General features: G+C 37.3%; 1 protein-coding gene and 1 long non-coding RNA gene across 5 annotated transcripts in view; both read right to left on the reverse strand.

Moving 5' to 3' along the window:
- Positions 1-2,430: 2,430 nt before the first annotated feature.
- Positions 2,431-3,517, reverse strand: LOC110447957. The gene is made up of 2 exons (XR_002462664.1): positions 3,318-3,517; positions 2,431-3,168 (listed from the first exon to the last, which is right to left on the reverse strand). It is a non-coding gene; the product is annotated as an uncharacterized LOC110447957 (long non-coding RNA).
- Positions 3,518-7,383: 3,866 nt separating this feature from the next.
- LOC110447955 (discoidin domain-containing receptor 2-like) overlaps positions 7,384-19,996 on the reverse strand; it is a 209,302-nt gene continuing 196,689 nt past the window's right edge. For 3 of the 4 annotated variants that reach the window (XM_021493953.1, XM_021493956.1, XM_021493955.1), the window contains 7 exons: positions 17,649-17,780; positions 16,517-16,945; positions 13,782-14,140; positions 12,502-12,629; positions 12,045-12,242; positions 11,192-11,426; positions 7,384-10,320 (listed from right to left, as the gene is read on the reverse strand). In XM_021493953.1, coding sequence (XP_021349628.1) covers positions 9,988-10,320; positions 11,192-11,426; positions 12,045-12,242; positions 12,502-12,629; positions 13,782-14,140; positions 16,517-16,945; positions 17,649-17,780 — 1,814 coding nt within the window. In that variant the 3' untranslated portion in view covers positions 7,384-9,987. The remainder of the gene's footprint in view (positions 10,321-11,191; positions 11,427-12,044; positions 12,243-12,501; positions 12,630-13,781; positions 14,141-16,516; positions 16,946-17,648; positions 17,781-19,996) is intronic. The other variant, XM_021493954.1, reaches the window with a different exon arrangement.

Consider the following 19,996-nt stretch of genomic DNA (forward strand, 5'->3'; position numbering starts at 1 on the left):
TGGATAGTGAAGTAATCAGTTAGTGGTGGCTGAATATTATGACAACCAGATTAGTGGTGGCTGGATAGCTATATAGTGGGACAATCGGATTAGTTGTTGCTAGATATTATGACAACCAGATTCGTGGTGGCTGAAAAGTGGGACAACCAGATTAATGGTGGCTGGATAGTGGGACAACTTGTTTAGTGGTGACTTAATAGTGGGACAACAAGATTAGTGGGACAACCAGATTAGTGGTAGCTGGATAGTGGGACAACCAGATTAGTGGTAGTTGGATAATGGGACAGCAAGATTAGTGATGGCTTGATAATGGAACAACCAGACTATAGGTGGCTGGATAGTGGGGCAATCAGATTAGTGATGGGTTGATAGTTGGTCAACTAGACTATAGGTGGCTGGATAACGAGGCAATCAGTTTAGTGATGGTGGGATAGTGGGACAACCAGATAAATGATGGCGGGATAGTGGGACAACCAGACTAGTGATTGCAGGATAGTTGGACACCCAGACTAATGATGTCGGGATAGTGGGACAGCCAGATTAGTGGTGGCTGGGTAGTTGGACAACCAGACTAATGATGTCGGGATAGGGGGACAGCCAGATTAGTGGTGGCTGGATAGTTGGACACCCAGACTAATGATGGCGGGATAGTGGGACAACTAGATTAGTGGTGGCAGGATAGTGGGACAACATGACTAATGATGTCGGGATAGTGGGACAGCCAGATTAGTGGTGGCTGGATAGTTGGACACCCAGACTAATGATGGCGGGATAGTGGGACAATCAGATAAGTGGTGGCTGGATAGTGGGGCAATCAGATTAGAGGTGACTGAAAAGTGGGACAACCAGTTTAGTGGTGGCTGGATAGTGGGACAACCAGACTATAGGTGGCTTGGTAATGGGACAATCAGATAAGTGGTGGCTAGATAGTGGGACAACCAGACTAATGATGGCAGGGTAGTGGGGCAATCAGATAAGTGGTGGCTAGATAGTGGGACAACCAGACTAATGATGGCAGGATAGTGGGGCAACCAGATTAGTGGTGGCTGGATAGTGGGACAACAGGATTAATGATGGCAGGATAGTGGGGCAATCAGACTAATGATGGCGGGATAGTGGGGCAATCAGATAAGTGGTGGCGGAATAGTGGGACAACCAGACTAGTGATGACTTGATAGTGGGACAACCAGATTAGTGGTGGTTGGATAGTGGGACAACCAGATTAGTGGTGGCAGGATAGTGGGACAACCAGACTAGTGATGACTTGATAGTGGGACAACCAGATTAGTGGTGGCTGGATATTGAGACAAACAGATTAGTGGTGGCTGGATAGTGGGACAACCAGATTAGTGGTGGCAGGATAGTGGGACAACCAGATCAGTGGTGGCTGGATAGTGGGACAAACAGATTAGTGGTGGCTGGATAGAGGTACAACCAGACAAGACTAAGTGTTGACTTGATAGGATTAAAGACTGCATCCCAGACTTCATCTTCACCTATTGATCCTGAATCAATGTCTTAAAATTCGCCTTACTTATTCCTGATATGTCGTCAGCCTTCTGTTCACCATTTCTGTAGTACATGTACATTTTTTGTGATGAGGTGCAGTCCCGTTACCTCACCTCCATGAGAGACGGACTACGATCCTTCTGCTACAACTACAGTCAAAGATTGTAGTCCGTCTCTCATGGAGGTGAGGTAACGAGACTGCACCTCATCAAGCTTGTAATTCAGTTGCACAATCTGTTCACAGGCTCTGCGGAATGGCCGCTCGCTCTCAAGCAGAGTAAATCGTTGGTCACATTTACTCGGCTTTCATTGCATGTGAAACTTAATTTAATAGTGTGTACACAGATATACATGTGTCATGTAATTTCTTTATGTTGAGCGAAAGGTGACCGGTTCCTTGTTAAAACAACCGGCGAGTTGCTGTCATCATCACATGTCAGATTAGTCCTGGACACGGCTTGGTGCAAACAGCTTCGATCATATACTGAAGGTCTGTATACATGTATGTATTTGACCTGGGCAGATGTTCGGCAGACACAAGTATAGCTTGGAAGACTGTTATAAACTAAAACAGTACATAGTATTCATCAGATTTGGAAGACTGTAAAGAATATCCAAGCCCTTGTCTCAAATTTACTCTCATCAATGATGTAACACAAAAATAATATTGTTTATAGTCTTAACACACTAGGCCTAAATCTTTGTAACGTGGAGACATTTAGACTGGTTATTATGTCTATTGTAATGATTGTAATGTCTCTGGATTCTGGGGTATACTTAGTGTAGAGTGACTGATTGTAATGTCTCTAGATTCTGGGGTATACTTAGTGTAGAGTGACTGATTGTAATGTCCTTTGATTCTGGGGTATACTTAGTAATAATTTCAACATGATTTCTAGTCAATAACAAGAAGAGAAATAGTGTAAATGATTTGTGATTTTATTTACAAACAATACAACCTAATTGACTCAGTCATAAGCAAGAAATGATGTATTGCATGTCGGTCGCCTAGTAACACAATAACAAAGGAACATATGTACTAAATAAAAATTACATCCACAGTACTCAACCAATCACTAACTCACATTTATACCTAAGTTCAAATCAGCCAATCAGGATCTAGAATGCACAGCATGTGATTCATTTCCGTCAGAACTGAATGACCTTGTGCCTCATGAACTCTACTGATATCAACATCAGAGTGTACACCACTTCCCTTACTAAACAGTTAGATCTCTTTACTAGTACATTATTGATGATGGCTAAAAATTCAAAATGAAAGAGTGTCAAAAAATTTCAAAGGATTATCAATGCTTATTTGCAAATGTTACAAAGATATTTGATCATAGTCTCTTAATCAATTTCAATCTTCTGTGTTATTTTAGACATTCATGAACGTTGGGATTTCGAAAATCGAATTTAAAATAATGATTTAAAAAGTAAAAATGACAACTGTTCCTGAAATGAAAAATGCAATAGCCAATTAATTCCTTGACACTTCTATGTATCTGTTGATTTTAATGTAAAATGACGAGAATATGACAAAAACAACAGGTATAATGAGGATAATATCCAAGTCTTAAGGAATGATAGATGACTGGCGGGTACAGAATGGGTGGGTTGGGATCTCAGACAAGTACAGAATGTGTGTGTTGGTACCTCAGACAAATACAGAATGTGCGTGTCATTACCTGGGTCAGGTACAAATTGTGTGGTGTTACCTAGGTCAAATACAGACAGAATGTGTAGTGTTATCTAGGTCAAATACAGAATGTGTGTGTCGTTACCTGGGACAAGTACGTCGGTACCTCAGACAAGTACAGAATGTGTGTGTCGGTACCTCAGACAAGTACAGAATGTGTGTGTCGGTATCTCAGACAAGTACAGAATGTGTGTGTCGGTACTTCAGACAAGTACAGAATGTGTGTGTCGGTACCTCAGACAAGTACAGAATGGGTGTGTTGGTACCTCAGACAAATACAGAATGTGCGTGTCATTACCTGGGGCAGGTACAAATTGTGTGGTGTTACCTAGGTCAAATACAGACAGAATGTGTCGTGTTATCTAGGTCAAATACAGAATGTGTGTGTCGTTACCTGGGACAAGTACAGAATGTGTGTCGCTACCTCAGACAAGAACAGAATGTGTGTGTTGGTACCTCAGACAAATACAGAATGTGTGTGTCGCTACCTCAGACAAGTACAGAATGTGTGTGTTGGTACCTCACACAAGTTCAGAATGTGTGTGTCGGTACCTCAGACAAGTCCAGAATGTGTGTGTCGGTACCTCAGACAAGTACAGAATGTGTGTGTTGGTACCTCAGACAAATACAGAATGTGCGTGTCATTACCTGGGTCAGGTACAAATTGTGTGGTGTTACCTAGGTCAAATACAGACAGAATGTGTAGTGTTATCTAGGTCAAATACAGAATGTGTGTGTCGGTACCTCAGACAAGTACAGAATGTGTGTCGCTACCTCAGACAAGTACAGAATGTGTGTGTTGGTACCTCAGACAAATACAGAATGTGTGTGTCGCTACCTCAGACAAGTACAGAATGTGTGCGTTGGTACCTCAGACAAATACAGAATGTGTGTGTCGCTACCTCAGACAAGTACAGAATGTGTGTGTCGTTACCTGGGACAAGTACAGAATGTGTGTGTCATTACCTGGGACAAGTACAGAATGTGTGTGTCGTTACCTGGGTCAGGTACAAATTGTGTGGTGTTATCTAGATCAAATATAGACAGAATGTGTAGTGTTATCTAGGTCAAATACAGAATGTGTGTGTCGTTACCTGGGACAAGTACAGAATGTGTGTGTCATTACCTGGGACAAGTACAGAATGTGTGTGTCGTTACCTGGGTCAGGTACAAATTGTGTGGTATCCTATAATTTATTTTTTCTGGTTTTGTGTAGTGTTACCAGCTAGGTCAAATACAGAATGTGTGTGTCGTTACCTGGGACAAGTACAGAATGTGTGTCGCTACCTCAGACAAGTACGGAATGTGTGTGTTGGTACCTCAGACAAGTACAGAATGTGTGTGTCATTACCTGGGTCAGGTACAAATTGTGTGGTGTTACCTAGGTCAAATACAGAATGTGTAGTGTTACCTAGGTCAAATACAGAATGTGCGTGTCGCTACCTCAGACAAGTACACAATGTGTGTCCCTACCTCGTACAAGTAGAGAATGTGTGTGTCGCTATCTCAGACAAGTACACAATGTGTGTGTCGCTACCTCGGACAAGTAGAGAATGTGTGTGTCGCTACCTCAGACAAGTACACAATGTGTGTCGCTACCTCAGACAAGTACAGAATGTGTGTGTCGCTACCTCAGACAAGTACAGAATGTGTGTGTCGCTACCTCAGACAAGTACAGAATGTGTGTGTCGCTACCTCAGACAAGTACAGAATGTGTGTGTCGCTACCTCAGACAAGTACAGAATGTGTGTGTCGCTACCTCAGACAAGTACAGAATGTGTGTGTCGCTACCTCAGACAAGTACAGAATGTGTGTGTCGCTACCTCAGACAAGTACAGAATGTGTGATGTTACCTGGGTCAAAAGGAGTATCAAACCCTTTAATTTGTTCCTATTTCAATAATATCCATATCAAATTTGGAATTCAAAGATCAGTTAAATAAAGTTTTTTTCTGAGAAGCCATTAAATGTTTCATTAAAGACCTATACATTTGATTCTCACACATTTTAAATTTTGACCTTGTTTTCAAAACTTAATGCAAGATTCTGGAGATTGGTACAGTTAAGATTGATACAGTTTAAGATTGGTACAGTTTAGATTGGTACAGTTTAGATTGGTACAGTTTAAGATTGGTACAGTTAAGATTGGTACAGTTTAAGATTGGAACAGTTAAGATTGGTACAGTTTAAGATTGGTACAGTTTAGATTGGTACAGTTTAGATTGGTCAATAAATTATTTATCATTCGTTGAGTTTATGTGACCACCTTAACGTGTAGCTTGTACAATGTTGTGAGGCTATGTAAGTCAATACAATTGTTTATGTTTTATTATAAGCACCTGCACTTGGCCTGAGTTAAGTTTTGGTTAAGTAAACATACACGACAAACAAAATGACATTTCCAAAAGACTTGGATATTTGCAATAATGAATGACATAATAATATGGCTCTGATTTTCACTGACTCAATGACGTCATGATGACAGTCAACTGGAATGACATAAATATAGAAACATGATTTAAAACATATCTAGAACACATCTACATCATGAGATATAAATAATAAAAAGTGTCACCCTGTTGTCATTGATAAGCACTTCCTCTTGGTGCCCCATCCCAGTGTCCAATCAAGACAAAGATCTGGTGGGCAGGGCCTCTAACAAGCCAAAACAGTGGGGTACACAAAGGGTGATTCATTAAAAAAACAAAGCTTGGACAAATTTCACAAATTGTTATGTACATGATTAAATCACGGTTGTTTTTAATACCATTTGTCTCTAGCTATTTCTATATATATTAGATATTCGTGTACAGCTTCCTATCTTACTACTGTACAAAGCTAGATGAATGCAGTTGTTCTGCTTGCTGTGTAAAAAGGCAAAATAAATGCAAATTTGGTAAACTTTTTTGTACATCTCTCATTTACAAGCTCATGCACACGCGATTGCCATTGTATAAAAATATAACCCCAATCACATCCGACCTCTCAAGGTCATGTTGATATTGAGTAAGACTTGATACCAGATCAAATCCATCATGGAACACAATATTTTTAACTTACCAGACATTTTGGAACACTTGCCTAAAAAGGATGTCACACTTTTTCCAGTGAATGTTTTATTTTTATGTTTTGAGTTGAATTTTGTTCTATATTTTGTTTCATTTTTTATGAACATCACTGAAGATAAGACATGGGAAAATCTGAAATGAGATGTTTTGTTGGTTTATATAGATCTACATACATGTATCAATGTAATAGTTAATTAGTGAACTAGTGTTCCATCATGGTTTCAATCTTTGGTGGATATAAGTCATATATTTAGTTTCAATTAAAGTCACAACCCAAAGATTTCGATAAACTCATTAATTTGCATAAATTCTTATTTTCATATATATGTGATATGCTAAAATTATGAATAAAACATTGTATCACCTTTTTTGGTATCTGATGTCTAAAAAGCAATATAAAGCCTTCATCCATCCAATTTATAATGTAATGGTGTTTTTAAACTTGCCAAATCAATCGTAACATATCAGTATATATGTAAATAATCATACATGCAATGGTGGAGTTATTAAACCCTGAATACACATTACACATTTTTGTTTTTTATATATATATATTTTTTTTATAAAAGTCTATGTTAATTGCAAAAATATTCCAAAATTGTTAAGTGTTATTATAAATGTTCACATACATATACGAATGCATCAATGCAGTTCCTACTGTTATTGTAACAGTTCCTACTGTTATTGTAACAGTTCCTATTGTTATTGTAACATGTTATTGTAACAGTTCCTACTGTTATTGTAACAGTTCCTATTGTTATTGTAACATGTTATTGTAACAGTTCCTACTGTTATTGTAACAGTTCTCGGCACTAAAAAGCCTGTAAGATTTCACACTCACTGAACAATTTTGGAAATCACTGTACATAACTACCTTGAAAACATATATATAATTTAATCAAAACCTGTGAAAAAACTGAAACTAATCCAAACAAGTGTCATCACATAAAAAGGGCTGACATGACAAGGGTTTAGGCTAGCAACTACATATAGTAAAACTACCTCCACATGGGATAGTACACTATATACTGTACATACCTCCACATGGGCTAGTACACTATATACTGTACATACCTCCACATGGGCTAGTACATAATATACTGTACATACCTCCTAGGTAAAGGGTACATAATATACTGTACATACCTCCACAGTAAAGGGAACATAATATACTGTACATACCTCCACAGTGAAGGGTACCTAATATACTGTACATACCTCCACAGTAAAGGGTACCTAATATACTGTACATACCTCCACAGTGAAGGGTACATACTATACTGTACAAACCTCCACATGGGCTAGTACATAATATACTGTACATACCTCCACATGGGCTAGTACATAATATTCTGTAAATACCTCCACAGTAAAGGGTACATAATATACTGTACATACCTCCAAAGTAAAGGGTACACTACATACTGTACTTACCTCCACAGTGAAGGGTACATTATATACTGTACATACCTCCACAGTGAAGGGTACATAATATACTGTACATACCTCCACAGTGAAGGGTACATAATGTTCTGTACTTACCTCCACAGTGAAGGGTACACTATATACTGTACTTACCTCCACAGTGAAGGGTACACTATATATACTGTACATACCTCCACAGTGAAGGGTACACTATATACGGTACATACCTTCACAGAGAAGGGTACACAATGTTCTGTACTTACCTCCACAGTGAAGGGTACAGATTATAAATCTATCACTTTGTCTATGAAACAGTCTTTGATTTAATTGTTACACTAAATTACAAACCAAAAATAGTGGCCTAAGCTCTAATAAGGTTTTATGTACAAAGCTCCGTTGGTATTTGGTCACATCTTCATGTAGGTTTCATGAAAAGAGCTTTTTACAGGTAGATTATTACCTGTATAGACTATTTTCATATTTATTTAATTGATAAAATCACAAACTCAAGACTTCATTGAATATTTGTTGTAACAAATTTTCAAAACAAACTGACAAAATTAAAATGAAAAGCATTCTAAAATGTCAGGTTTATTCTTCACAGCATTCATTTTAAAAACTATTTCTCAATGATTATGACAAAGCATGATCATTTCATCATTAAATAGTTTAAGGACAAGTATTTTGGACAAGGGGGTGACTCTAGTAAAAGCAGAGATAAAACAGAGCTCAGTATCTAGGTAGTTATTGTCATAACCTTATTTGGTCGGTGGTTTACTGGTTTACAGTTCTTAAAAAAGTGATTTTACTTTACAATGGCATCTTAACAACTTATAATGAAAATGTCGGCATCTATAACGTTAAACATATTGCACCTGTTAAATTTTCACAAATAATTATTTACTTTCATAAGCTATTAACAACAAGGGAGGAAGTTTACAACATAAAGAAGATAAAATTTATCTTAATAATCAAAATGTACATACGTAATCTTTACTCACGTAATCTTACTCCCACCCAATTCTGAAGGAAACCTTATGAGAAAATATATCAGTACATATTTCTTATCAGGAATCCTATCATTTCTGAAGTTGTTTGACATAACCGCAATAATTAAATACAAATGAAATTAATCATGAAGCAAAATGTATATCCACAAAAACTAATATTTTTCTTTATGCAAAAGATGCAAAGGCATTGATTATATGGAATTAGGACATGTATAGCAATTTAGCACTATGATTGCTTCCAGTTACACAGAAGTAACGGAATCATATATATATATATATCCTATAATTTATTTTTTCTAACGTTATTGTAAATAGAGATAATGCTATTATCTCAATGATATTCTCCATATACACATAATAATGGCACAACTAAAACAGTTGATCAATGCTCCCCCTCCCAGGAACTCCAACACACAATCTATAACAATCAAAGGGAGATAACCAGGTCAGAACTGTTCTGAACACTTCTAGGCTTATGTATGGGTGTTGGTTAAACATCTTTGTAAATGACTGGAATTAAATACAATTATTCAAAAATAATAATCCAAGTGAGAACAATTGTCACCATGTTGTTCCTCGGATTACTACAACAGCACTCTTAGTCCTCCTCGATGCTACCTTGGTTGATAACTGATGGTGATCAAGGGCAGATAACCCTTACCCTTTTAGGATTAGGCAATGTTCTGAGATACACAAACAGTGTTTGTCGGAGCACAAAGGTGTGAATTTATTTCTGTATCATCAGAAATAGGTCAATTTTATGGCAAAACATTATAAATAAGACAATTATGATAATACTATACATGTTTCCCCTCCATGGATTTCTTCACTATCACAACACAGGTGAGTATGAACACACTGAAGTTAGTGTGTAATTCAGATCATCTTGACGCATTCTTTATCACAATTCCATTCGTATGACTATATATGGCAACTGATGTGTCAACTTCGGTGATGCATGACACGAGGAAGGGTCCATTGTTGATAGGGTCATAGCACCTGTCATTAAAAGCAAGTGTCAATTTACCTGCCACCCCTCTTTATAAGACTGGGACAGCCCAATCTCCATCTGTCTCAATCACCAAAGTTTGTCTTTGGTTTCGTTGAAAGGAAGTCAACATTTCCCATGTTGCACCAAACATGATCAATCCGTTTCACCGGAAAGTTTGAATGACTAGTAATTTTACTGGGTCACAACCTCAAAACATATGACAAACCCAGATTTAATATACATTCTTGACGAACAACGGTAATATTCAAAATAATTATTGTGATCAACAAATGGGCACCCTGATCTGGTTCATCATTTCATCTTTTGGGTTGTAACCCATGTTTTTCCTCTGCAAGAACATGTGAATTTCTCGGTAGGAAGGGCGATAGCATTCATTCCTGTTCCAACACTCGTACATGAGGTCAAAGATCTCCTTGGGGCAGTTATTAGGCTGTGGTAGGTAAACCTCCTTGTTATCGTTACGGTAATAGTGTCCAGCGTTCTCAATCACTTGCTCATCGGTCAGACTGTCAAACGGCTGGTCCTTAGCGAAGGTCAACACTTCCCACAGTGTCACGGCAAATGACCACACGTCACTCTTAGTGGTGAACTTACCCTGAAAACATTAAAATGCTTGATTTATAGGGAGAATAAAACACCTATACAACTTAAGACACATGGACGCATATCGTCAATAAACATTTTGTCAGCAAAAGAAATGAACAGGAAAGTCTTACTATTGTACAAATGATGACGAATATCATATTTATGCTATGGTTTTTTTATACAGCATACACTGTGTAAACCTGCTTGATATTTGGTTTTGCATTTATACTGTTAATACAACTTGTTTATTACACTTTTTCTTTTTCCTCGACTGTCTATTCATGCAAAACTGTTTTTTTCTGGACATTCTAACTTTCATCTTAAATACAATATGTAATTCAACAACAAATTTAAATATTTTCTGTTTTACATCAGAGCTACACTTAAAGTTTATTGACAGAAAAAATATAAGATGTTGTTAGTCAATAATAGTCAATAATACTGACTCTATGTGAACCAGATTTAAAAAGTAGGTTAAATGTAGTTTTTATAAAGTTTGGACTGCAAAATTGAAAATCAGAGCAGTAACAATTGGATAAGCTGTTTTCTTTTGAGACACTCTAAATTAACTATATTGAGAGCATTTATGGACAAGTTAACTCTATGGGTGGTTTTGAGCACAGTTAACTCTATGGGTGGTTTTGAGTACAGTTAACTCTATGGGTGGTTTTGAGCTACTTACCAGGAGGCTACTCTATGGGCGGTTTTGAGCTACATACCAGGAGGATACTTTATGGGTGGTGGGTGGTTTTGAGCTACATACCAGGAGGCTACTCTATGGGTGGTTTTGAGCTACATACCAGGAGGATACTTTATGGGTGGTGGGTGGTTTTGAGCTACATACCAGGAGGCTACTCTATGGGTGGTTTTGAGCTACATACCAGGAGGATACTTTCCCATGCCATCCATCTGATTGGTAGGACTGCGCGGCCCTCTATCCGGTAGTAATCTGCACTGTACAGGCTACGACTCATACCAAAGTCAGAAATCTTAATGGTGAAGTTCGTCCCAACCAAACAGTTGCGTGTGGCCAGGTCACGGTGAACCATGTTAAGGGATTCCAAGTATTTCATTCCAGAAGCAATCTGAGAGGCCATGTATATCAAACATCCGTAGCTACAGAGAGACGGAAATAATGTAATTAATCAAAAATTTTCATGCAAAATATATAATACAAATAGTAAATACAAGAATAGTTCTATCACATATTTTTAGTAACTGGACTTTCATCTCACCCTACTTGTTAGAGAGTAATAGAATCTCTCACCCCCTTGGTAATCTCAATCCGAGGGTGAATATTCTTATGTTTGGCAACTTAAGAATCTTTCCCCGAGGTTTGAGATTCCCCTATCTTACCCACAAGGGGGTGAATGATTCTTTTTCTCTTACCCTGTTCTCCCAATGTGTATCATATACACAATGTAATGATAACGTTGGATGCTAAATTCAGGTTTGACGTGACGTTGATGGATTGTTGACGTGACGTCATTGTATTGTTGACGTGACGTCATCTCACACCGGTAAAAGTGTCATACCATTAATTGTTATGAATAGGGGAATATCCCCGTCTCAACCCTAGGGTGAGACAAGGAAATCTCACACCGGTAAAAGTGCGGATACACCTGTCCAGTCTAAGAGAGGTAGCCTGTCTGTTGGGTTACAAATGGACCTGATGTTAACATTAATGTGAAATGCCAAATACTTCAACAAATGAAGTAAGACCAGTGTAGTTACCTCAAAGTCTTGGCGTTGGTTGCCTGAGCGACTGGGCTCTCTGGTACATGGTCAAGCAAGAACTGGTTGAGGTCTCCATACTTCATGTACTCCACGATCATACACAGGGGCTCCTCGTGGGTACACACACCCAGCACGCGCACGATGTTCGGGTCCCTCAGTTGAGACATGATCTTGATCTCCTTATGGAAGTCAGACCTGTATGACAAACAGCAATTTAAACTTGTATCTTTCCTCAAGAAATTAGGTTGCAAGTTAGAAGGGTTTCAAAGCTATACAAAATTAAATGATGCTTTTCTGATCAAATTCAGCTTTTTCCACTGAGGTGTAATTTCATTCTCCATGTACTGTTATGTAAAAAAAAATCTGTCCCACATAAGATGACGATCACACAGGAGAATAAAGATCTTCTATACTAGAACTATGGGCATTGAAGTGCAGTCGGTGTTGTAGTTACCTAGCTCGGTCATCCGCATTCCTCCTCAGCATCTTCACTGCCACTAGCACTGGGCGAGAACTTGTCCGGTTTCCAAAATATTCGTCGTTAATAAACTCACCACAATTGATGGCCTCACAAAGGTGAACCTGAAATGGTAAGAATTACATAGGTTTACTTATATAAGGGAGCTATTCCTTCATAAGAGTGGTTAATACTTTATCTAAAATGACTGTTTAAACTTTATCCGAGTGGTTAATACTTTATCTAAAATGACTGTTGAAACTATGGACTTATCTATGTGCTGACAAATGAGAAACATTCACTATATTTAAATCCTGATTCACTAACTAACAACTTAATCTGAAGTTTATTTTGGAAACCAGAATTATTAGGTTAACCTGATTCAACAGTACAGAACAAATTATATCAGCTATATATCAACTTTATAACTTTATATCAGCTATATATCAGCTATATATCAACTTTATAACTTTATATCAGCTATATATCAGCTATATATCAACTTTATAACTTTATGTCAGCTATATATCAACTATATATCAACTATATATCAGCTATATATCAGATATATATCAGCTATATATCAACTTTATAACTTTATATCAGCTTTATATCAACTATATAACTTTTTATCAGCTATATATCAACTTTATATCAACTATATATCAGCTATATATCAGCTTTATAACTTTATATCAGCTATATATCAGCTATATATCAACTAAATATCAGCTATATATCAACTTTATAACTTTATATCAGCTATATATCAGCTATATATCAACTAAATATCAGCTATATAATATCAACTATACATCAGCTAAGCTATATATCAACTTTATATCAGGTATATATCAACTTTATATCAACTATATATCAACTATATATCAGCTATATATCAGGTATATATCAATTTTATATCAACTATATAACAGCTATATATCAGCTATATATCAACTATATATCAACTTTATATCAGCTATATATCAACTATATATCAACTATATATCAGTCATAAATCAACTTTATATCAACTATATATCAACTTTATATCCACTATATATCAACTTTATATCAGCTATATTATATATCAACTTTATATCCACTATATGTCCACTATATATCAACTTTATATTAACTATATATCAACTATATATCAACTTTATATCAACTATATATCAACTATACATCAGCTATATATCAACTATATATCAACTTTATAAAGAAGAACATTTGAAAAACATCCCTGAAAATAGTTGTTAAAGTACCAGACTTACCTCACCAAACTGGCCCTCACCGAGCACTTCGATGAACTGGAGGCTGTCACGGGGGAACTGCATGACGGAGTGTTCGAGCGAGAGCAGCAGTTCAGCATTGGGTACAGCGTATACATTGTTGCCACTAACCCCCTGTAGACTCGGGATGTTAGGCACCTGCATGTTGTTGATGACGTCGGCTGCCGCATACAGGGCGTCATAGGTCGGGGGCTTGTCCAGAGAGTTGGTCATCAGTGAGGGTGTGCCCCCAGCAGATTTGGGGGTTGCATTGCCCCTCAGGGGAGGTTGAGGGGGCTGTGGAGGAAGGGCTACCACCAGAGCAGATTTTGTCACATCAGGCACAGCATAGTCACGTGAATCTAAGGAAATATTGAAAACATTTCATTTTTATTGTTTTTCAAAATGTATAAGAATTCAAGAAATTATGTTTTTCAAAATCAAGTTGAAGAAATTTTGAGAGTAAAAATACAGAAAAAATGAAACTTATTATTTTGACATGAATGTTTAATGTGTAATGAAGAATCATGCTTTTCCTTCAACCATGAATACAGTATTGTTTTAATTTCCTCAGTCCTATCAAAGACAAATTAATCATGTATAAACCAAATATCATGAGAAACTTGAAGTTTTATGTAAACACCATTTCCAAGAGAAAGATGTTATAATGATATACTACAGTAATACAAATAGATATACATGTATTTTACTTAAGAACATTCTAATCGTAATGGCAAAAGAAATTAAAAAAAAACAAGCTACATTTACAAAATGCATTAGAATTACAAATGCACATTTTTCTTCATCAAGCATTATTTATTTTCCAGATTTGCTGTTTTTTCTCATTGAAAAACCACAACCATATACCTGGTAAGTTTGTATGGACATATTACACCCTAAGGTAAACTGATAATTTCCTATACCTACATAGTTATAGACTGTCCGACCTCTTTGTCAGGAGGTTTATAAAAACTCGCACTGACATTGTGAAAGGAACAATAAGTTAAGTAGACTTTTCTAGATAATTCATAAATTAACCAAGAAAAACAGAAAAAAGCATAGTTGACCAGAGATATAATTTAAAAATTAAAGCAGTATGCAAAAGATTTGCAGCAAGTTTGTTTTAATAAATATATCATGTATAATATGCACCTTTTTATTCATTTAGGATTCAGAAAAGTGTAGTTCCTGAACCGGGGGGTCACCAGCTAGTGTAGACTTATTTCACTTGGGTGTCCAACATTGGACTTGTGGCATAGACTTATTCCACATGGGTGTCCAACATGGGACTTGTGTTTGTGCATTCACAGAGGTGGGAGAAGTATGTAAACAGGAAAATAATAAGGAAAGGAGTCAATCTGTCATCCAAAAATCATTCCAAAGTACAAGGTAGAAAATTCACGGAGACTCTGGGCTGATATTACAGGAATTACAAGTATTAGGAACATTCCATTATGAAGGGGTGAGAGGATGTGTATGTGAGTGGGGGGTGGGGGCAAGTATACATTGGTCTCATCTGTAACCTGTCAATATTTGACCCCTGCCTTCAACCTGATCTACATGCAACCTAACATATTATTTTTCAGATTTCTGACCATATATTTTCTCTATTATATTTTATTGTGTTGTGACCATTTTACAAATCATGTTTTACCCTCAAAGATTTTTCTGTAAGATATAAGACATGATCTGTAAGCTAAACTGGGCATCAGGGGACCTGTAGACAAAGAACAACACAAAAATTCCATGATCAAAGGGAGATAATAGAAGGACACGCGACATCTGAGGAACTATCATCATTCTTGTACACATCCATTCCATCACAAACAGCTTACAACAACAAGTTTAAAGCAGATAAACTACAAGCCAAGCAGATACCCCATTCCTGGAGCTCACCCATTCACAGAGTTCTAGGTAGGAATCAGTATTGGTAAGGATGACCAATGGTACATTGGTACATCCTCATAAGGGAATACTACAATATTCAGGTACACATGTCTGTCTTACATGGGTTTCCAATCACCTCTGAGGAATAGCCTACAGAGATATATCAGATACATAGACAGGGGTTTTCTGCAACAAACCATTCAGAACACCTCACACTGTTCTTCTCATAGAAGTTTAGTGGGAGGAACTTTCTGAATGGAGTAGCAAACATGCTCCACAACACCAGATATACCTAATTTCTATTCTATGGAAATTTATTGAAATGATAATGTAACAATTTGTTACAAGTTTGTCTTTGATCTTGTAGGGACTTGAAGAGAATTGTGAAGGCTATGGTTACCCTGTTGTGGTAGACAGGTGTCATCAGGTGGTGAACTTTCAGTAATCAAGGTGAAATATCTCAATATCAAACTAAAATTATGTTCAGGATTTAAAATGAGAAACAATCAATGATTTATAAGATGTCTTGTAGTTCATGAGATTTAACAGCATTTTATTTTTTAGGGAAGACCCCCCTGAGCGGTTTATTAAAGCTTTTTTAATGAGGAAATTAATAAAAAAATAAAAAAATAAATAAATAAATAATAAACCGTCTATTATCCCCTTCATGGGTAAATGGAGAAGTTCTGATTTAAGATTTAGACATTGGTTTAGAGAGCAGTTGAAGGCAGTATATTTGGTAGGGGCAGGCATTATATCCCATAATATCATGGAAGCAGTATCAGGCTGTTCAGGCGAATCCACATGGCACCCTTCACATGCTCTGGTAGTAAGATTAGACCAATGTATACCTGTTCCTTCAGATGAACTTGGGAAGTCAGGGAGTTCTCTCCCTTGAATTGAATCTTTTGGATCCGAGTATGGACACGAAGGAGTTGGACTCTTACATAATTTTTCACCTCCATTGCAGATTTCTCGATCGACATCCATTTCGTCAGTGGCTACGCTATTGTAGACGTTACCATTGGAGAGCTTGCCATTGGTGTTGCCTTGGAGATCACTAAGATTGACAGCAATATGTCGGTCGACAACCGGTTTCAAGCTGCGACGATTGTTGTTCTGCTTCATCCTCTTATGGCGGATAATGAAAGTGATAAGAACAACAAAGAAGACAAGGAGGAGACCACCCAAAGCGCCGATGATAATTCCAATGTGGTCGTCTTTCATCGTAGCTGTTTCCTTGGTTTCTGGCTGATCATTATTATCATTCCTATCTGTACCTACAAATGTTAGAAATGAAATTTTAATTTTTTTTATTTTTTTTTTAAATGTTAAAAGAAAGAAACCATTTTAATGATACAAAATAATCTGTTTTATTTTAATATCTTTATTAATTTTATGGCATTTTCAAATTTTCTCCAAGAGAGACTATTATCATCATCAATATATAAAAAAGATCTCAATATTTTCCACACTATACAGGGTTTGAAATGATTGTGCCTACCAAGGCTGACCTCTATGACTAGCATAGTTATGATATAGCACAGGTCAGCTATATCTATATTGCAGAGCTATAGATTCTATACATGCAACATTAACCTCACAGATGTGGTGATATTAATTTGTCATACTTAGAAATCAAGCTCATATAGGAGAATCAAGAGTTTTTAAGTGAAATGAATGATGATTACGAATCGTGAAAGTCGGACATTAGTTGGCATTAGTGAGTGATTATATTGACTGTTAGGTAATGTGATGGTCTGTTCTGGTGATTTCTAAAATTTTCAACAAGTAACAAGCAACATTCGACTTCAAAAGGTTTTCTTATGTAAGAGTTTTAACTTGCACACATTTATCACTAAACGGGTTCTGTTAAAGTTTAATCCATACGAAAGTATGGGGAAAGGACCGAGTGTTTTGTAATTAGACCCGAGGCTGAGCACAAACATCCGGTTCCATCTGTCTTCATGAAAGATATCTTACCCACATCAATCTCCGGCTTATCAACATTGATATCGCTTATATCGGGATCAATCACGTTCTTGGATTTGCTTGTGGTGGGACTGAACGTTGTAGGGGGCGGGGCTTCCATTGTGAAGTTCCCATTGGCTGGTTCTGTTACAAAGATATAGGATATTGACTAATCAAAAACCATGACTGAGAGTTATGTCAGTTGAATTTTCAGTCAATTAAAATGATAACGCATATTTAATGGAAATGGAATTTAAAACTCCTGAATAACTTAGATTTATTCTTCATACAATTTAAATTGATTTTCATTTTAGTCTACCTGGAACTAAACTCAATCTACTAGTCTTATTCCAACAGAAACTACTGTTTTCACAATAAATAGTCTTCCTACTACTCTATGCAGGCTCAATATAGCTAATTCTACTGTTTGAACATTTTACAAAATCCCCTCAAACATTAGTTCTAAAATTGCTATAGGCAAATAGTGCAATCAGTGAGTCATGTTTTAGTTTAATTTTAAGTGAATGCAAAAATATGAATATCAAACGAGATAAAGTGTAGAAGGTACTATTAATAGTTAGTAACCCATGTCAACCAGTTACATATCTACGGTGTTAACTAGTCAACAACTGACAATAGAGCTACTGTCTGGCTACGTGATACTCCTACAGAAAACCTCCTCATCAGTAACAAGTCAGGCTAGAGTCAGAGTGTGTATAGGTGTACCATGTTACAGGCAGAGTGTGTATTGTTGTACCATGTTACAGGCAGAGTGTGTATTGGTGTACGATGTTACAGGCAGAGTGTGTATTGGTGTACCATGTTACAGTCAGATTGTGTATTGGTGTACCAGGTTACAGTCAGAGTGTGTATAGGTGTACCATGTTACAGGCTGAGTGTGTATTGGTGTACCATGTTACAGGCAGAGTATGTATTGGTGTACCATGTTACAGTCAGAGTGTGGATTGGTGTACCATGTTACAGTCAGAGTGTGTATTGTTACAGTCAGAGTGTGTATTGGTGTACCATGTAACAGTCAGAGTGTGTATTGGTATACCATGTTACAGTCAGAGTGTGTATTGGTGTACCACGTTACAGTCAGAGTGTGTATTATTGTACCATGTTACAGAGTGTGTATTGGTGTACCATGTTACAGTCAGAATGTGTATTGGTGTACCATCTTACAGTCAGAGTGTGTATTGGTGTACCATGTTGCAGTCAGAATGTGTATTGGTGTACCATGTTACAGTCATTACAGTCAGAGTGTGTATTATTGTACCATGTTACAGTCAGAATGTGTATTGTTGTACCATGTTACAGTCAGAGTGTGTATTGGTGGACCATGTTACAGTCAGAGTGTGTATTGGTGTACCACGTTACAGTCAGAGTGTGTATTATTGTACCATGTTACAGTCAGAGTGTGTATTGGTGGACCATGTTACAGTCAGAGTGTGTATTGGTGTACCAAGTTACAGTCAGAGTGTGTATTGGTGTACCATGTTGCAGTCAGAATGTGTATTGGTGTACCATGTTACAGGCAGAGTGTGTGTTGGTGTACCATGTTACAGTCAGAGTGTGTATTGTTGTACCATGTTACAGTCAGAGTGTGTATTGGTGTACAATGTTACAGGCAGAGTGTGTATTGGAGTACCATGTTACAGTCAGAGTGTGTATTGGTGTTCCATGTTACAGTCAGAGTGTGTATTGGTGTACCATGGTACAGTCAGATTGTGTATTGGTGTACCATGTTACAGTCAGAGGGTGTATTGGTGTACCATGTTACAGTCAGAGTGTGGATTGGTGTACCATGTTACAGTCAGATTGTGTATTGGTGTACCAGGTTACAGTCAGAGTGTGTATAGGTGTACCATGTTACAGGCTGAGTGTGTATTGGTGTACCATGTTACAGGCAGAGGGTGTATTGGTGTACCATGTTACAGTCAGATTGTGTATTGGTGTACCATGTTACAGTCAGAGTGTATATTGGAGTACCATGTTACATTCAGAGTGTGTATTGGTGTACCATGTTACAGGCAGAGTATGTATTGGTGTACCATGTTACAGTCAGAGTGTGGATTGGTGTACCATGTTACAGTCAGATTGTGTATTGGTGTACCATGTTACAGGCAGAGTGTGTATTGGTGTACCGTGTTACAGGCAGAGTGTGTATTGGTGTACCATGTAACAGTCAGAGTGTGTATTGGTATACCATGTTACAGTCAGAGTGTGTATTGGTGTACCAAGTTACAGTCAGAGTGTGTATTGGTGTACCATGTTACAGTCAGAGTGTGTATTATTGTACCATGTTACAGTCAGAATGTGTATTGGTGTACCATGTTACAGTCAGAGTGTGTATTGGT

Source organism: Mizuhopecten yessoensis, unplaced genomic scaffold (genome assembly GCF_002113885.1).
Source record: "Mizuhopecten yessoensis strain PY_sf001 unplaced genomic scaffold, ASM211388v2 scaffold3693, whole genome shotgun sequence".
NCBI lineage: Eukaryota > Metazoa > Mollusca > Bivalvia > Pectinida > Pectinidae > Mizuhopecten > Mizuhopecten yessoensis.